Source organism: Patiria miniata, unplaced genomic scaffold, assembly GCF_015706575.1.
Source record: "Patiria miniata isolate m_02_andy unplaced genomic scaffold, ASM1570657v1 HiC_scaffold_19, whole genome shotgun sequence".
In the NCBI taxonomy this organism is placed as follows: domain Eukaryota; kingdom Metazoa; phylum Echinodermata; class Asteroidea; order Valvatida; family Asterinidae; genus Patiria; species Patiria miniata.
In genome coordinates this window covers 7,092,589-7,107,488 of record NW_024037057.1, presented here as the reverse complement: position 1 = coordinate 7,107,488, position 14,900 = coordinate 7,092,589, and the positions used below count along the sequence as shown (strand labels likewise).

The 14,900-nt window shown below is 40.8% G+C and overlaps 1 protein-coding gene across 1 annotated transcript in view; it reads right to left on the bottom strand.

The window, feature by feature from the left end:
- Window positions 1–14,900, bottom strand: part of LOC119725576 (sorting nexin-33-like) — a 32,059-nt gene that overhangs the window by 10,461 nt on the left and 6,698 nt on the right. The window contains exons 3-9 of the mRNA XM_038197039.1: window positions 14,275–14,343; window positions 11,374–11,430; window positions 6,453–6,539; window positions 5,841–5,894; window positions 1,856–1,974; window positions 761–857; window positions 504–629 (exon numbers count right to left, since the gene is read on the bottom strand). Coding sequence (XP_038052967.1) covers window positions 504–629; window positions 761–857; window positions 1,856–1,974; window positions 5,841–5,894; window positions 6,453–6,539; window positions 11,374–11,430; window positions 14,275–14,343 — 609 coding nt within the window. The remainder of the gene's footprint in view (window positions 1–503; window positions 630–760; window positions 858–1,855; window positions 1,975–5,840; window positions 5,895–6,452; window positions 6,540–11,373; window positions 11,431–14,274; window positions 14,344–14,900) is intronic.

The following is a 14,900-nucleotide window of genomic DNA, read 5'->3' as shown; positions in this document are numbered from 1 at the left end:
CAGAATTACAATATAACCTCAAATTTGATCACTTTTTACATTACCCTCCAGCTAAGTGGTTTAGGCCAATTTTCTGTTGTACCTATCATGGTTGGAAGACACCATTTTTGTACAAAAGGTGAGATTGTTTCTAAAATCTTCCTTGCTTTTACACTGCGTTATTTTACTTCCCCTTTAAACATGGTTCAATCAAATCACACATTTCCATTTGTCCTTATAAGGATCTCTTTCCTGAAAATGACTAAGCACAGATAAAGAGGAAAGTCATTCTTTCATCCTGCGCATCCCTTAAACGAAATGGTATGAACCATCATCAGGCAAGAACCAATACCGGCAGGAATAAACCACTGTCTTACAAAGGGGTGATCAATATGCCTTCAAGCACAATTACAAAAAAAATCAATACAAAGAGCAACTTTTTTTCTCGTCCATCCCTAAAGCACAATGGTACAAACCACAATAAGCAGACAGCCAATACCAGCAGGACTAAACCATCATCTTACCGAGGGGGTGATCTGGTATGCGATAAAGCTTTTGATTCCCTTCATCTTGGTCTCCTTCTTTGGGTTCTTGATCTCGATCGTCACCGCCCTCCCTGGATCTTCCCACATTGGCCCGTCGTTGCCTTCCTATTGGTCAAGAAACAAGTATCATAAAAAAAATTGCATATTTGCTGGCACTTCCTCATGGAACGTCAGAGTAAAAAAAAAAAAAAACATGAAAAAAAAAAAAAAAAAAAAATTAGGAGAGTACAACTTACGACAATTCGGACTTCTACATTCGGTGACATGCCTTTTTTGGCTGCGATTCCCAGCAAGTACGCCTCCCCGCCAGACTTGGCAAAAATGGAGAAACGACTGCAAGGACAAAAACAACAATTTGGAATATAAAATAAAAACATTCCAAGCACTAAACACACATTGTGAAATTTTATGGAAAAAATATTTCCTGGTACTTTACGGGCCTTCTCTAGGTTGTGAGGAGAAAGTTGATGGAATGACTGTCTATCAAAATCTGTGAATTTTATTAGCAACAAATTAACATTTGTTTTTCCTAGGTTAAAGGTCTTTCTATCAATTTACAGTCTAAAGTGTGACTTGTTTTTCCTGTCCCTGCTACCTTGTGATTTGCCATTGAAGTATCATTAAGAATGACTTCAAACAATTGTTTATGTGTTGGGTAGGTAGTATGCTATTCATAATCACTCTTGGAGGACGACTGCGTTAAGGAGTGCATCAGAATTATAAAATAATAGACGTCAGATGTAACAGGGACAGGAAAAATGGACCCCAAATTTAAACGATGTTAAAGGAATTTGAACTTGATTTACTGAGTGGGGGTTCAGAGTTTTTTCCCCAGCGCCTTTGGAATAAATTGGGGTTAGAGATAAGGCGTGTTCATTGGTATTTGGTCTTTCTGTTTATGCCGTGTGTGGATTTTGATGAAATGGGTATTTACCAGAGCAAGAATAATTTAGTTGGCAACAACTAAGTTTTCATTTAGGGCCTGTCTCGATTCATATCCGGGACGAGTTCCGAACAAGTTCCGGACATTGTATCGGGTATAAGTTGCAGGATTCTGAGCGACTTCCTACAATCTTCCCGCAATGAAGTTATCAATATTGTTGAGTCAAGCAGTTGCTAATGAAATGTTTCCCAAAACACGTCCGTGGGATAAACGCAGAGCTTCATCCAGACCAAGTGAATTATTCTACTCGCGACTTCTTCGGAAGTCGTCTCGGATATGAATTGAGATGGGCCCTTAAAAATGCAGGGCTTCTTCTGGCCAAAGTAAATGATTCTATTCTCGACTTGTCTGGAAGTCGTCCCCGATATGAATAGAGACAGGCCCTTACCTGGCAAAGTTCTTTTTGACGGTGCCCGTGGCTTTGGTCGATGCATCACTGTTGCGTTGTTTGTACTGTCGGTTGGGTGGGGCCAGGCCGTAGTTACCCGAGCCGTTGACTGCTGGATCCTGTACCAATGAAAAACCAAACATGAAAACTTAACTTTAATAGCCAAAATATTCCCACAATGTTTCCAGTACTCCATACGGTTTGCACTCAGAGGCCTACTCAAAAATTATATTTAACCATTTTTAAAAAGATGGACGTTCACAAGTTCACAAACTCCACAATTCCATGCAAACACTGGTGCAGGATGTAGAAGCATTATCGTCGCGTCAGTGCAACAAGGTCGTCACTCCATTCTGCAACAAAGTCGTATCTCACGCAAATAGGCTCCGTGCAACAAGGTCGTACAATGTATCTCGACATCCATTGACTTTGTGTATACATCCGGGTTATTTGAAGCGAGATACGGCCTTTTGCCATTCTAAAAGTTGCGTTTTGCATTTATGTTGTATGAGGAGATACGACCTTTTTGCACTGACATGACGATATGAAAGGAAACATAATTTCTCAAAAGGTGACTTACAACAAAACAAAAAAATTAACTAAAGGTGTGCAGTGCTTCTATCACACTTTACATTTCAGTTCATAATGCATAATACGCATGCTAACACAAAGCATGCAAAATCTATTAAGAAGGACGCTCTTGAATCTCGGGTCTCCGAATCCAGACAAAGCGCCCTCTCGTTTGCCATACAGATGCGCAGAAATGCGTGTCCATCGGATTTCAGCTCACACAAGACGGCACGAACATTTCCTCCTTTCAAATTGAAGCACCAAAAACAGTTCCTCCTTTCAAACTGAAGTACTTGCACTCCGCAGAGACGGTGGGAAGGGGGCTGAGAGAAGACGGGCAAAGATTCTCGCTTCTCGCTGGAGTTGAGCCTGTCCGTCACAGATCATCTTTTGACTTAGAGTGTTTGTGTATGGTGTGCCCAAGTACCGTACTACAGACATGACAGACAGCATAGAGCAAGTTCAGGCGAGGAGTATGGATAACCGTAGTTCAGGCAGCATAGAGCAAGTCCAGACGATGAATATGGTCGTGGGCACGTGTGGTCTAGCGGTGGAGCACAGGATTCATGATCGTGAGGTTGTGGGTTCGAGCCCCGCCGTGGCCATGCGTGTTGTGCCTTGAGTAAGGTGCTTCACCTCAATGACTCCTCTCAACCCAGGTGTTAAATGGGTACCGGTATTATTCAATGCTGGGAAGGTAACAGACTCGCTGTGGAGGAGGTGTGGCGATCCCCCCACAGCAGCATTTGAGTCTGTTCCAATCGTTGACGAAAGAGAGATGGGCACTACCGGTACATTCCTGTTAATACAGGTTCGTCTCCTTTACTTTTTTTTATATGGTTAACCATAGTTTGACTTACTGCACTCATATCGCAGGATGGTTGGACTACTCAAGTCAACTCTTTGGAACCGGGGCCCAGATCACCAGTTACCAATAGCTGGGTGCATCATAATGCATAGCAGGGAGCCAGGACCAAGAACTTTTGTGACGACGTTTTGACCAGCCTTTGACTAGAGGTGTTGGCATGCTGCTTCTATTGCACTAGCATATGTTGCATGTACGCCACAAATCAACCACTAGTTGACTAATGGTCCTCGCCTGAATGTGCTCTTGCTTTGTTCATATGTCTTGAAATGGTGGAGAATATTTCTCTTTCTTTTACGGCAAACACTTGTGTGTCTTGACTTAAGACCGCAGTTCGTGTCTGAGGCAGGCAACCACTTCTAGACAGATCCACGTACTGTATGTAGACACTTCACATCTAATCCCCCATGAAATGGGCAGTGAACAGAACGAACACAGTTCCTGAGATCTCCATTCGAAAAAGAATCCTCCCCTTCCTCATATCCATCGGGGAAAATGAAGACAACCTGGCTATGCAACGCTGGGCCTGCTGACTATACTGAAATAGGAAGCGGCGTGTTTCTGGTTTGACCCCCGTATTTCAAAATACCATTCCAAGCGATAAGGTTCAAACATTGTTAGTATGATCCAAACTCATGCAGTGACCAGTCCGTGCTATGCTATTTCCTGAACTCCGACAAAATGCACGACAAGCCAGCAAGGCACCACAGCATGCCCAGGCAAGCAGCATCCCCCACACGGACTCACATGGTGCCCCGCTCCGAAATCCTCATCCGAATCGTACGTGCTGGTGCTGTCGCCCCGCGTCACCGCCTCTCGCCCCCCGACGCCCACCCTGGTGCCCTCAGCGGACCCCTGCTGCTGTGGGGTGTGTCGCTCACCCCCTCCGGGGGTAGGGGGTAGCTCCAGGGGCCGGTTGGGCAGCATGATCCGCAGGCTCCCGGCCCCCGCGCTACCCTGGCGTTTCTGGAACGTGGACATCTTCCCCTGGTGGAAGGACCGGCTCTTCCCGATGGTGGCCACCTGCGGTTGGCGGGGGGCATTGCTGTAAGTGGGGTCGGCACCCCCGGATGTCTCGGGATCGCTGGAGCGAGCAGTGCTCTTGCGGGGGACCGTGTGGGAGAGGTACGGTCTGCTAACGCCTTTCGGTGGGGAGGGATAGTTCCTCTGCTGCTGCTGCTGTTGATTATGCTGTTGCTAAATTGAAATGAGTAGGCGTACGTGTATCATGCACAAGATCGGTCAAGGTTTGAAACACGTTAAAAGTTAACAGTGACGACTTAGAATATATGTGACCTGTCACCGCGAAATGAGCTGAAAGTCGGAGATTGCCATTTTGCAGTACAGTGGGGCAAAGGCAAAATTTGAAGGGGTGGTCGAGTTTTTTGTTTTCAGGTGAACCTCAATCTGTAAGTCCTGTGCTACCTTTCTCCAATTTTTTGTTCTGTCAAACATCTTTCAAACCTATTTCATCCCGTCTGTTATGAGTTGACTGTTCATTCACTGTTACACAACTGCAGGATTTTTAAATGCCATTTTTTCAAGAATCAGTTTTACAACTTCAAGTTAGTTGGTGGTCTATATTTCCGTTACTGAACTCAGTACCCCTTAATGTTGTATACCATTTGAAAGCCCTTTTCCGGCAGAATCCAGATATATGAATACCTCAATTCTTAAAAATTCCAACTTTAAGCTCAATTTGTGATGACAGGTCACATATTAACAACCCTGGTGCAAAGAAGAGGAAGGTTCAGTGAGGGTTGAAAGTGGTGCAAAAAAGTAACGTCATGGGTATCATCCCAAAACAATGAGAACTGTTACACCTGTTACACCATGGCGTTGGACTGTGAAACGTTATTGGTTGGGAATAGGCCCATACATGTATGTTTGAGTGTAGATCATTGAATGGACTCGGACACATGCATCACAAATGTAATCAGGGTGCTGTGATCATTCTGAGGAATTCTGAATATTATCGTTCTCACTGTTTTATAAAATAGATATTATTCAGACCCTGTGTCACCAAGGAAGATAATATGCAAGTAAATGTGAACGTGATAACTCTTCTGTCAGAGCCTTGAAAACTAAAAAACACTACTTTCTGAGTAAAAAATTAAGTTTTCCCCAAACAACACAGTTCAAATCTCAGTTCTTTGAACTTCAAATGTTATTTAAAGGAATTTAAACAAGATGGTGTAACACGATAATTGATATCTACTGAGAAATGGTCCATAGTTTTTTGTATCCCTTGGGGGCAAATGGCACCTTGGTTTGGGTCAAGTACCCCCCCCCCCCCCCCCCCCCCCGCCCTTCTTGGTTTTCAAATCCCATCGACGACATCCCAGCAGCAACGATTAAGCCTACATGTTTACTAGTCAACGTTATCTCGACAGTTTCGACAGAGAACACCAACACCAAATCACAACACTACAGAATGTGTTAAATGTACACCATGCAGATACCAATGTTCACAAGTTACTGACAGGGTGTTAAGAAAATAACGTTCATCGTGGGGAAGTGACAAGATGTGGTACAGTTTGTGGTGTTTACCTGCGGTGATTCCTGCTCGTCAAAATATGCATTGGGGTCTCCTTCAGGGTAATCCTATGTGTGCATCAGCATTGATCGGCAAGCATTAAAATACACTTGTGTTACATTGTATTTACATTGTATCACATTGTATTACATTGTATTACATTGTATTACATTGTGTTACATTGTATTACATTGTGTTACATTGTGTTACATTGTGTCACATTGTGTTACATTGTATCACATTGTATTACATTGTATTACATTGTATTACATTGTATCACATTGTATTATATTGCATTACATTGTATCACATTGTATTACATTTTTTTACATTGTATTACACTGTATTACATTGTGTTATATTGTATTTAATGAAACACCTGAATAAACTCCTGCCATCTGACTGGTCAGTTGTTGATCACGTCATTGAATTATTCATAATTTTTTTCCATAGAGTATATATATTTTTTTTATTTCCCTTCATGTTGATGAAACAGTTTTTTTTAACTCAGTCTGGTGGAGAAGTTCATTTGTTAAGTCAAATCTTAAAGCAAATTTCGAAATATCTGAATCTTATAAAAAAAACAGGCAAGCTATGAATATGCAAATATATATGCAAATTCTTACAGGTGTCGATTGGTTGTCGTCCCAGTCATCTTCGTCATCCCAGTCGTCCTCGTTGTCCTGGTGATGCATGCCCGAGGAGCTGACAGCCTGGGAAGAAGGTTGAAAACAACAACAAAGAAATGAATGAGATTTCATATTGAATTTATGTGTATATTGACCTTTGACCTTGGTGTAAAGAACAGATTACCAGTCTAATGTAGGTCTGGTATGTCATGGTTGGTCAGCATAGACACTGTGTGTAAATGGGTGAACGTAGTCTGGTTCCCTGTCCCTCCATTGTGACTTTGAATATAGGGACAAGTACATGCAATGAATTCTGAATGCATTAGGTGGTTTCCCCCTAATGTATGAAAATTATATACAGGACTTGCACAGGTCTGATTCCCGGCCCCTGAATTCAAAATCACCACGATAATGTTTGCGCGGAACCAGCCTATTGCAAAATCTCAACAAGGCTACAAATGTGCAGCTTTCGCGACTTTCGCTTCGATTTTCGAGGGGCACTACTTTTCAGTATATGAAACCTATGCAGTTGAAATGCTTAAAAGTTTCCTGTGTGGAGACACTGGTGATTTTGTCTACTGGTCGTGGTAAGCATAAGAGTAAGTTTTTTGAAGATAGCCATGTGTTCAAGTATCAGCCATGCACGACGCTGTGAATATCGTTTCGAAAATAAACAATCATGCTGCGCACGGGCAGAGGTGATCCATCATCAATGGTTGACGAGTGAACGCCATTTGTTCGTCTTTTTTAATTCTGGAAAATCACATCTTTGTTAAAACTGATGTTTGAAATGGGCACGTGAGATGTATACAAATTAGTGTATGTACAGCATGTGTTTAAAAATCTTGGTATGAACATTTTTTGGGTTAGAATGGAGAAAACAGGTGAACAAATGTATGTTTATTCTGATTTAAGTACAGTGTACCGAAGATGACAAAGCCGCCAGGGGTGCTCTCTGCGAAAAAAATGACATTGTGCAAATGAAGGTCATTGTGCATTAATGACAAGAAATCCAAGAAAGACAGGTTTTTTTTTTTAAATGAACATGTAGTTGGTGACAAACGCCACTGGAATCGAACCTGTGGAGAAATGATCATGGACTACGTGAGCAAAACAGAAGAGGGTTGTCCATTTTCGAATTATTTAGTATTTGACTATTCAAAGCTGCGTTTGACCGAATATTCAAATATTTGAAACTCGGCGGTCAAGTTTAGACACGCCAGCTGCAACTGCATTCCAAACCTGTCAAAAGTTGAACGCAAAGCGCGCTGGTTAAACGTAAGGGTAGAAAGGGCGTGTCAAACTTGCCTAAGAAAGAACGTGCATAGAACGTACGAGGCGAAGACGTGGTGGGATCATTCTAGCTTGCGACATCAGTTCAGTTATAAGAACAAATTGAGAATGGATCAGCTTTAAAAATAGCTTGATGTAAAAGTTAGAAACGTTTCGTTTTGCTGGCAGCCACAAGGTTTTCCAGAGTTTTTGCTCATGGAGTTAAAAATAACATTCACAGTCGTGTGTGTACGTAGATTTTTGTTATCTTTTGAATATTCAAACCAGCAAAAAGCTATTTGAATATTTAGTTGATGATCGAATATTCCAATACTCGGTTTAGTCTGGACAGCCCCAGTACAAGACACTTTTTACAGGTGTACACACTTGGAAATATGCAAGATTGTACAAAAATGTACAATCAGTGTTTATGAAGTTGGTCCCTAGTTGATGCGTGAGACTGATGACTCGTGAGGACCCGATGACAATACTCTGCCCCCGAAAGTCTCCCTCTCTACAAGATGTTCAATGTCCCCCATGTGGTCGGTGATCGCAGCTGCTGCCTCTGAGATAATGAAATGCTGATGACAGAAAGGATTTAATATTACAAAAAAGGCCCGAGAATTACCCCTTGCTGCTCTGGTTCTATCTTGTCCCACGGATCGGCCGAAGTCGGGTACTGCTAAGGGAGTAAACACCCCATTCAAAAACAAAATATGTAGAAAGAAAAACCTAGAAAATTAGCAGTATGGATACTGATATTGGACTCTGTCATATAGAAATAATAATTACCGTTCACGTAATTTTTTTCCCTCGGAGGGTTAGGGGCAATGTCATGAATAATTCAGTTTTTCCTTTGAATCGTTGCAAGACTTAGGTTCTCGTTCTATTTTCCCCTTAATTTAAAATTATCTCAGTGATAAATTTGGAGAAGAAAAATAGCCGATGAAAATGAGCAGCGACGACGTGGATTCGAACCAGGGATCTTTGTATCTATAGCTCATCTCGCTATCCACTAGGCTACTGTGTGGTAGCTCGACGACAACCGTTCTTTAAAATGCTTTAATGTATTGTAACTAGTTGAGTAACTAACAACAATGCTGTTGATGTCATTGTCCGTTCTCATGGATAAGCATGAATTATTCATGACATTGCCCCTAACCCTCCTAGGAATAAAAAGTACGCTTACCTTTCAGAGTCTGATCACATGAGCGGAGGGATTTAGCCACAATGCTGAATGAAGAGGTCGTGACGACCTCGCAAGCTACGTCATGCTTAACAAAATCAGACTCTGAAAGGCAACTATTATTTCTATACTAATAAAATTAGTTTTACTAACTTCGTTTTCGTAGCTGGTCTATATTTCCATTACTAACTCAGTACCACCAACATGTTATATTCACATTAGAAAGCTGTAGTTCTGCAGAATCCACAAATAAAACGTCTTAATTCTTAAAAAAAAGTCTGACTTTATTTTGTGGTGATGATTCACATATAAGAACAGCTCCAGTGAATTGCCTTTTCATTGGGTTTAATATTTTCAAGGAAACACCCATTGCTCACCCCCCCCCCCCCCCAATTTAATCTGGACCCAATTTCATGGCGTCGCTTAGTGAATTAATGACTTTGAAATGCTTGTGCTAAGGCATCCCTTTTTATTTCTTTGGTTCTTGTATTGTTTGCCTCGGCAGTAGGGTCATTCGGTCGATCGAAAAAAGAAAAATATCTGAAACCCGATTACCTTAATATTGCATTCATTTTTCTTTACAATTTTTCTTTTCAATAATATTTGCTAATGGGGTTCCACACAGCGTGGCGGTAATAAAAAAGTTTGGTTTTTTTCCTTCGGTCGGGAGCCCAAAATACTTGGTCGGAAATAAGAATCACAGAAATAAAAAGGGATGCCCCAAGAAAAAAGGGAAAAAAGCTGGGTACCAGTGACAAGAAATATACATCCCATGACAATTTAGGTGGTGACCTGCATACGTTGTGCTCAGCATTTTGCTCTACTTTGATAGCTCCGTGAAATTGACAGTGTAAGTGGCGTGTACATTTCTTAGCATGATTTATGTGCACTGCCTCTTCTCTTCACCTTTAAAGTTTTTAAGGAACATGTAATAACTGTCCGATCCATTAACCCTCCTGCTATTTAAACAGTCACAGACAGTCAAAATTTCCATCCACTTTCACTGCTACACTTCTAACACAAGCTAGTCACCAGCAGTCAGATCAAAAGTCAAGCAAGCACTGTGACTAGTCAAACTCAGTCTACAGACCACGAACAGACAAAAGCGGGCAAGTGGTGGGCACGGCTGGCTTATCAATTACCCACAGTCAAAGCAAAGCTGAATCAAGTTACTGGTACATAAACAGTCCCAGCCAGTCAATCCCGCTTTATGCAGGCTGGGAATTCTTAACTGATGAAAACAGTCACTTGATTGATTTTGACTGAAAGGACAACTTGGCACAGAATGTATGTTTGCATAGGAAGGCTAACAATCGTTCTACATGTATGGTTCAGCCTTGTCAACCTTCTACCTACATGTAATAATCAATTTTCAACCAACAAAAGTGCTCCTGATGGAAAATGACAAAGGAAAAGGAGTACATGTATGAAGGTGTGACTTTTGGAGCTAGAGGTCAATGTTACCGATATGTCTTCTGCTGGAGGGGGCTGTGGTGGGGCTTGATCAGGTCGGTCCCAAGAATCCGATCCAGAAGTAGCCTACATATACAACACATTACATACCGGTACTCTGTACAAAACTGCATTGCTTAATATTATGGAAGATGCTGCTTTGGTGTGTCAATTAATTAACTCGGCAAACAGAATGAGAAGCCATTTTGAGGTAGAACCACGTCCTGTATACATGCCGCACGCGTTCTTAAAGACAAGGCGCGCACCGCATTTTGTTAACCTGTTGGTCTAAGGAGCCCGGAGAGCGTGCGTACTACCGGACTACATGTGCCTTAGCACGAGCCTGGTTCCACTTTCAAAATGGCTTGTAATTTTGTCCGCCGAATTAGTCTATGGAATAAGCCTCTGTACTGATGACGTCACACTTTGTTTACGTGCACTTTCCTATGGAGCCAGTGGGGCCCACGGTCCACTGAGCACCATAGGAAAGCATACGTCATTAGTAAAAGAGGCTTATTTAAGACCGAACATGTGGACAAAATATGTAACAGGTAGCTCTGAGAATTAAGGCGAGATTTAAGGCAGCTCTGAGAAAGTGTAACTTCTCTTAATCCTAACCTCCCCAACTCCATCAAAATCCATCCCCCGATTTTGGTGGATTTGGGGGGGACTTGGTCCTGTACATGTAGGCCTGGTTTGGCTAAATATTGATGGAGATTGGAGCACGATGGACTTGGGCCTGGAGGCCTTAAGCAAAGCATGCATTGGAAGCAGTGTGATCGATGGATTTTGGCGGACTTGGTCTAGTACTTAGTAAAAGATAGAAGGGAGTTAGGATTGATACATATTTGTTCGGTTTTTTTTTCAAAATTTCTTAAAATGTTTATTTTAATTTTTTTTTTAAAATCCATTTCGAAGCATTTTGGCAAGTTCCAATATCTTGTGGCACTACGAGCAAATGACTTTCTTGTTCATGTATTTCGTGGAAAAAAAAGACGACATCATTACCGACTGCGAATCAAAACTGGGCGGGGCTGGAAGGTCCACAGCCTCCGACTGGCTCATCTGGGAGGAAGAATAATTATTGGCAGATTGACATAAACACATTGTAAAAGGTCAAAGCTTCCAGAACAGTGTTAATGTGGAGGTGATGACAATGTGGTATACTGGTGTATTTGTCGGAAGCCTTTTAGCTTTGGTAAAAACAAATGCAAACTGTACATTTTCCAAAAATTAAATTTAAAGATCATGTACAACATTTGCACACAAAAGCGAAACTACCAAATTATTATGAAATACCTCACATGCTGTACATTTACTGTAAGGACAAAATAGTCTCAAGCATCCTGTGAAATCTCACCCCTGGTATACCTTTGTCATGTTTGTCGTCGCCTGGTATGCGATGGTTCGGCTGAACCATCGGAAAAAATATGGCTTTTTTCAAATACTGCCCCCAAATGGACCAAATTTATCTAGTCCCATTTTGTTTGCAATCAGTTTCATATCCGTGCACGGGTGCATCCAGGTAGTCTGGTTCCCTGACCTGACAATTCCCTGACATCTATTTGTATAAATTGTTCCATTTTGTCTGATGCATCCAGTCAGGGAACCAGACAACATGAACACCGTTTTCTCTTGTTGTTGTTTTATTTGTCATGTTTTTCCTGCATTCACAAACAATATTTGACCCCAAATCTGTCCATTTCTGAAAATTACATGTACAGCAAAAGCAAATGTCATACATTACCTTTGAAATGACTGAGTTACATGAATGGTTAAGTGTGATTTGAAATTTCTCAGGAGACCAAAATATAAACATGTAGGTGTATGCGTGATTCCTGGTATTCAAAGTATGTCGGGAGTCTTAAATGGAAACTTTGCATGACAAAACCAAGAACTGCACTTGCGAAAAAAGAGACATTTTTCATGTTGTTACCAGTACATGTGTGTGTGTACTTCATGTAACGATGTATGTTGCTAAGCTACTGTGAAAGAATTAATTTTTCTTTTTTTGTATCCAAAGCTCACCAGTGAATCTTTCTTGTAAAGGTACATTTGTACACTGTATAGTAGGTTGAAGATTAAAAGCTGACAAATTTAACTGTGCTAAATTTGTTTGAGCACTCTTTGTGTTTTAACTTCATCCTCTGCATGATTTTTTTGCATATGAATGAATGAAGGCAACTTCTCTTGCTCATGTAGATGATCATGATAAAATAATGTGTGAAAGACACAGCTGGTTTATGAAAGGACAGTGGTATCGATTAATGACGGATGATTAATAAATAATCACACGATAATTTCCAATTCGCCTGACTTTTCCACGTCAGTGGCTGGCTAGTAGGAAATGAAGTCATAATGGATAAGGGACAAGTTGTGCATAAAATAACTCCAATCGGCGAAAGGAAAAATGATTGATTACTGAAACGATTATCAATTATTGATTACCGGTTGCTGATCATAAAATTAACCCTAAGCTTCCCAAATCCTCCGAAATCCTCTTTGCAAAATGGAGGATTTTGCCGGATTAAGGCTAACATGACAAAAATGTGCGGCTGATTTTGGAGGATGCACTGTGTCAAGGTCTTGGGCCGGACCTTGTCTTGTTTATGATCAGAGCTGTGCATACCGGTATTTAGCCCTTGATTATACTTGAAATCCTGTGCACTGCTCCAGGATTGTTACTTGCTCTGCCTCAAAATATTGACAGTGACTGCTGGAAGATTTTGCAGGATTGAGGCAGTGGGCACCCCTCCAAGGACCACAATTCAAGAAATAACAGAGGATTTCTGAGGATTTCTAAAGGCTGTATGCAATTTTTACATGAAGGTAGATGGAGGATTTTGCAGGATTGAGGTTGCTTCCTAGCAAAAATGCCTGGGAAGTTAGGGTTAAAGAAAACTTATTAATTGGAGTCCATGGTTGATGAGTCTGGTGCTGTCATGAGGATGAATTTGTGAAGGGCTAAGTAGCATGAGAAAAGATGGTATTGAATAATATCAACTATGATTGATACTAATTTTGCTCATTATCACTCAAAACAATTGTGAAAATTTTTAGGAAAATCTGATTTTAGATGAGGAACAAGATGCATTATATGTACTAAATATTATTGATAAAATTAAAAATATTAATGATCATTGATTTTGTGATGATCAATTTCTGGGCCCAATTTCATAGCGCTGCTTAACAGTTAGCAGAAAAGTTGTGCAGAAGACCATGCTGCAGTTTAAGCAATATTTCACGGCGTGGATGTGCTAACGGTTGCGCGCGCATGGAGATTTCTATTGTTACGTCACAGATTTAAGCAACGTGTTCCTCTGGGGCTAAGCATGTTTTTGCTGTGCTTACTGCTTAACAGTCTCTATGAAATAGATGGAGGCTCGGTAAGCACACAATCAGCGTTAAGCAGTTTGATGAAATTGGGCCCTGATCATACTAAGGTCCATGGTGGCTGCTTCTAGTGCTGTCATGACGATGATACATAGATGGGTTGAGTTCTACGGCTGGTTAAGAAACGATGGTATTGATTAATAATAATCAATTACTGATAACCAATAAATCAATTATTCTTTATCACTCCAAATTTTGACGATCCTGACTTTGAGAGTCAGTGGTTAGTTTTCATATTGTGATTTTAGATGAGAAACAAGCTGAATGTGGTGGGTTTTTTTTAATTATTGTTGATTAATTCAAATCATTACTGATTTATTGATTATCAATTTCTGATCAAACGGCTAAAGAAAATCTTTTACTGAGGTCCATGGTGGCCGAGTCTAGTGCTGTCATGACGATGATGGATGGATGGAGAACTATGGCTGGTTGACAAAATGGTTGGTGAAAAAAAGATGATCAGTTTATTGATTAATTCATGAGTGATATCGGTTATTGATGACATTGATTGATTACCGAACTATCTCCGAGAGGAGGGGGAGGTGGTGGCGGAGCATCTTCCGGAACATTCCATGAATCCACAATCTAATTTTTTTTTTTAAATGAAATAAAAGAGGAACACTTCTCCTTTCAGTCATTCTATCCAAACATCTGAATGCTAAAAATATGTCCATGTACAGAGCTGTATCAACAATGTCAAGTACACATGTTATGATCTCAGAAGCACATGTTGTTCTTGTGACTGTTTATCTAACGTCTTACCAGTTTAGAAAGCTTGATGCCTTCAATGAGTCATATTCAACATGTCTATTGTATAGTCATGTTCAAGATTTGTTGTATGACTGTACATATTGCGTTAGTGCCTGTGACATCTATGCAACTTCCAATTAAAGGGAATATACAACATTTGCAAACATCGAAAAATAAAACTACCACGTTTTTACGAAATACCTTACTAGGATGTTGGTAAATGACAGTCTAAAGCATCTGGAAAATTATGGCACCTGGTGTGAAGTCATTTTCAAGTAAATGGTATTTTTGTATACATTTCCAACGGTGGTCGGCCGACCACTGACATTGGAAAAACGTAACTATTTTTCAACTACTGCTCCAACTTTACACTTTTTTCAGTCCAAATTTTG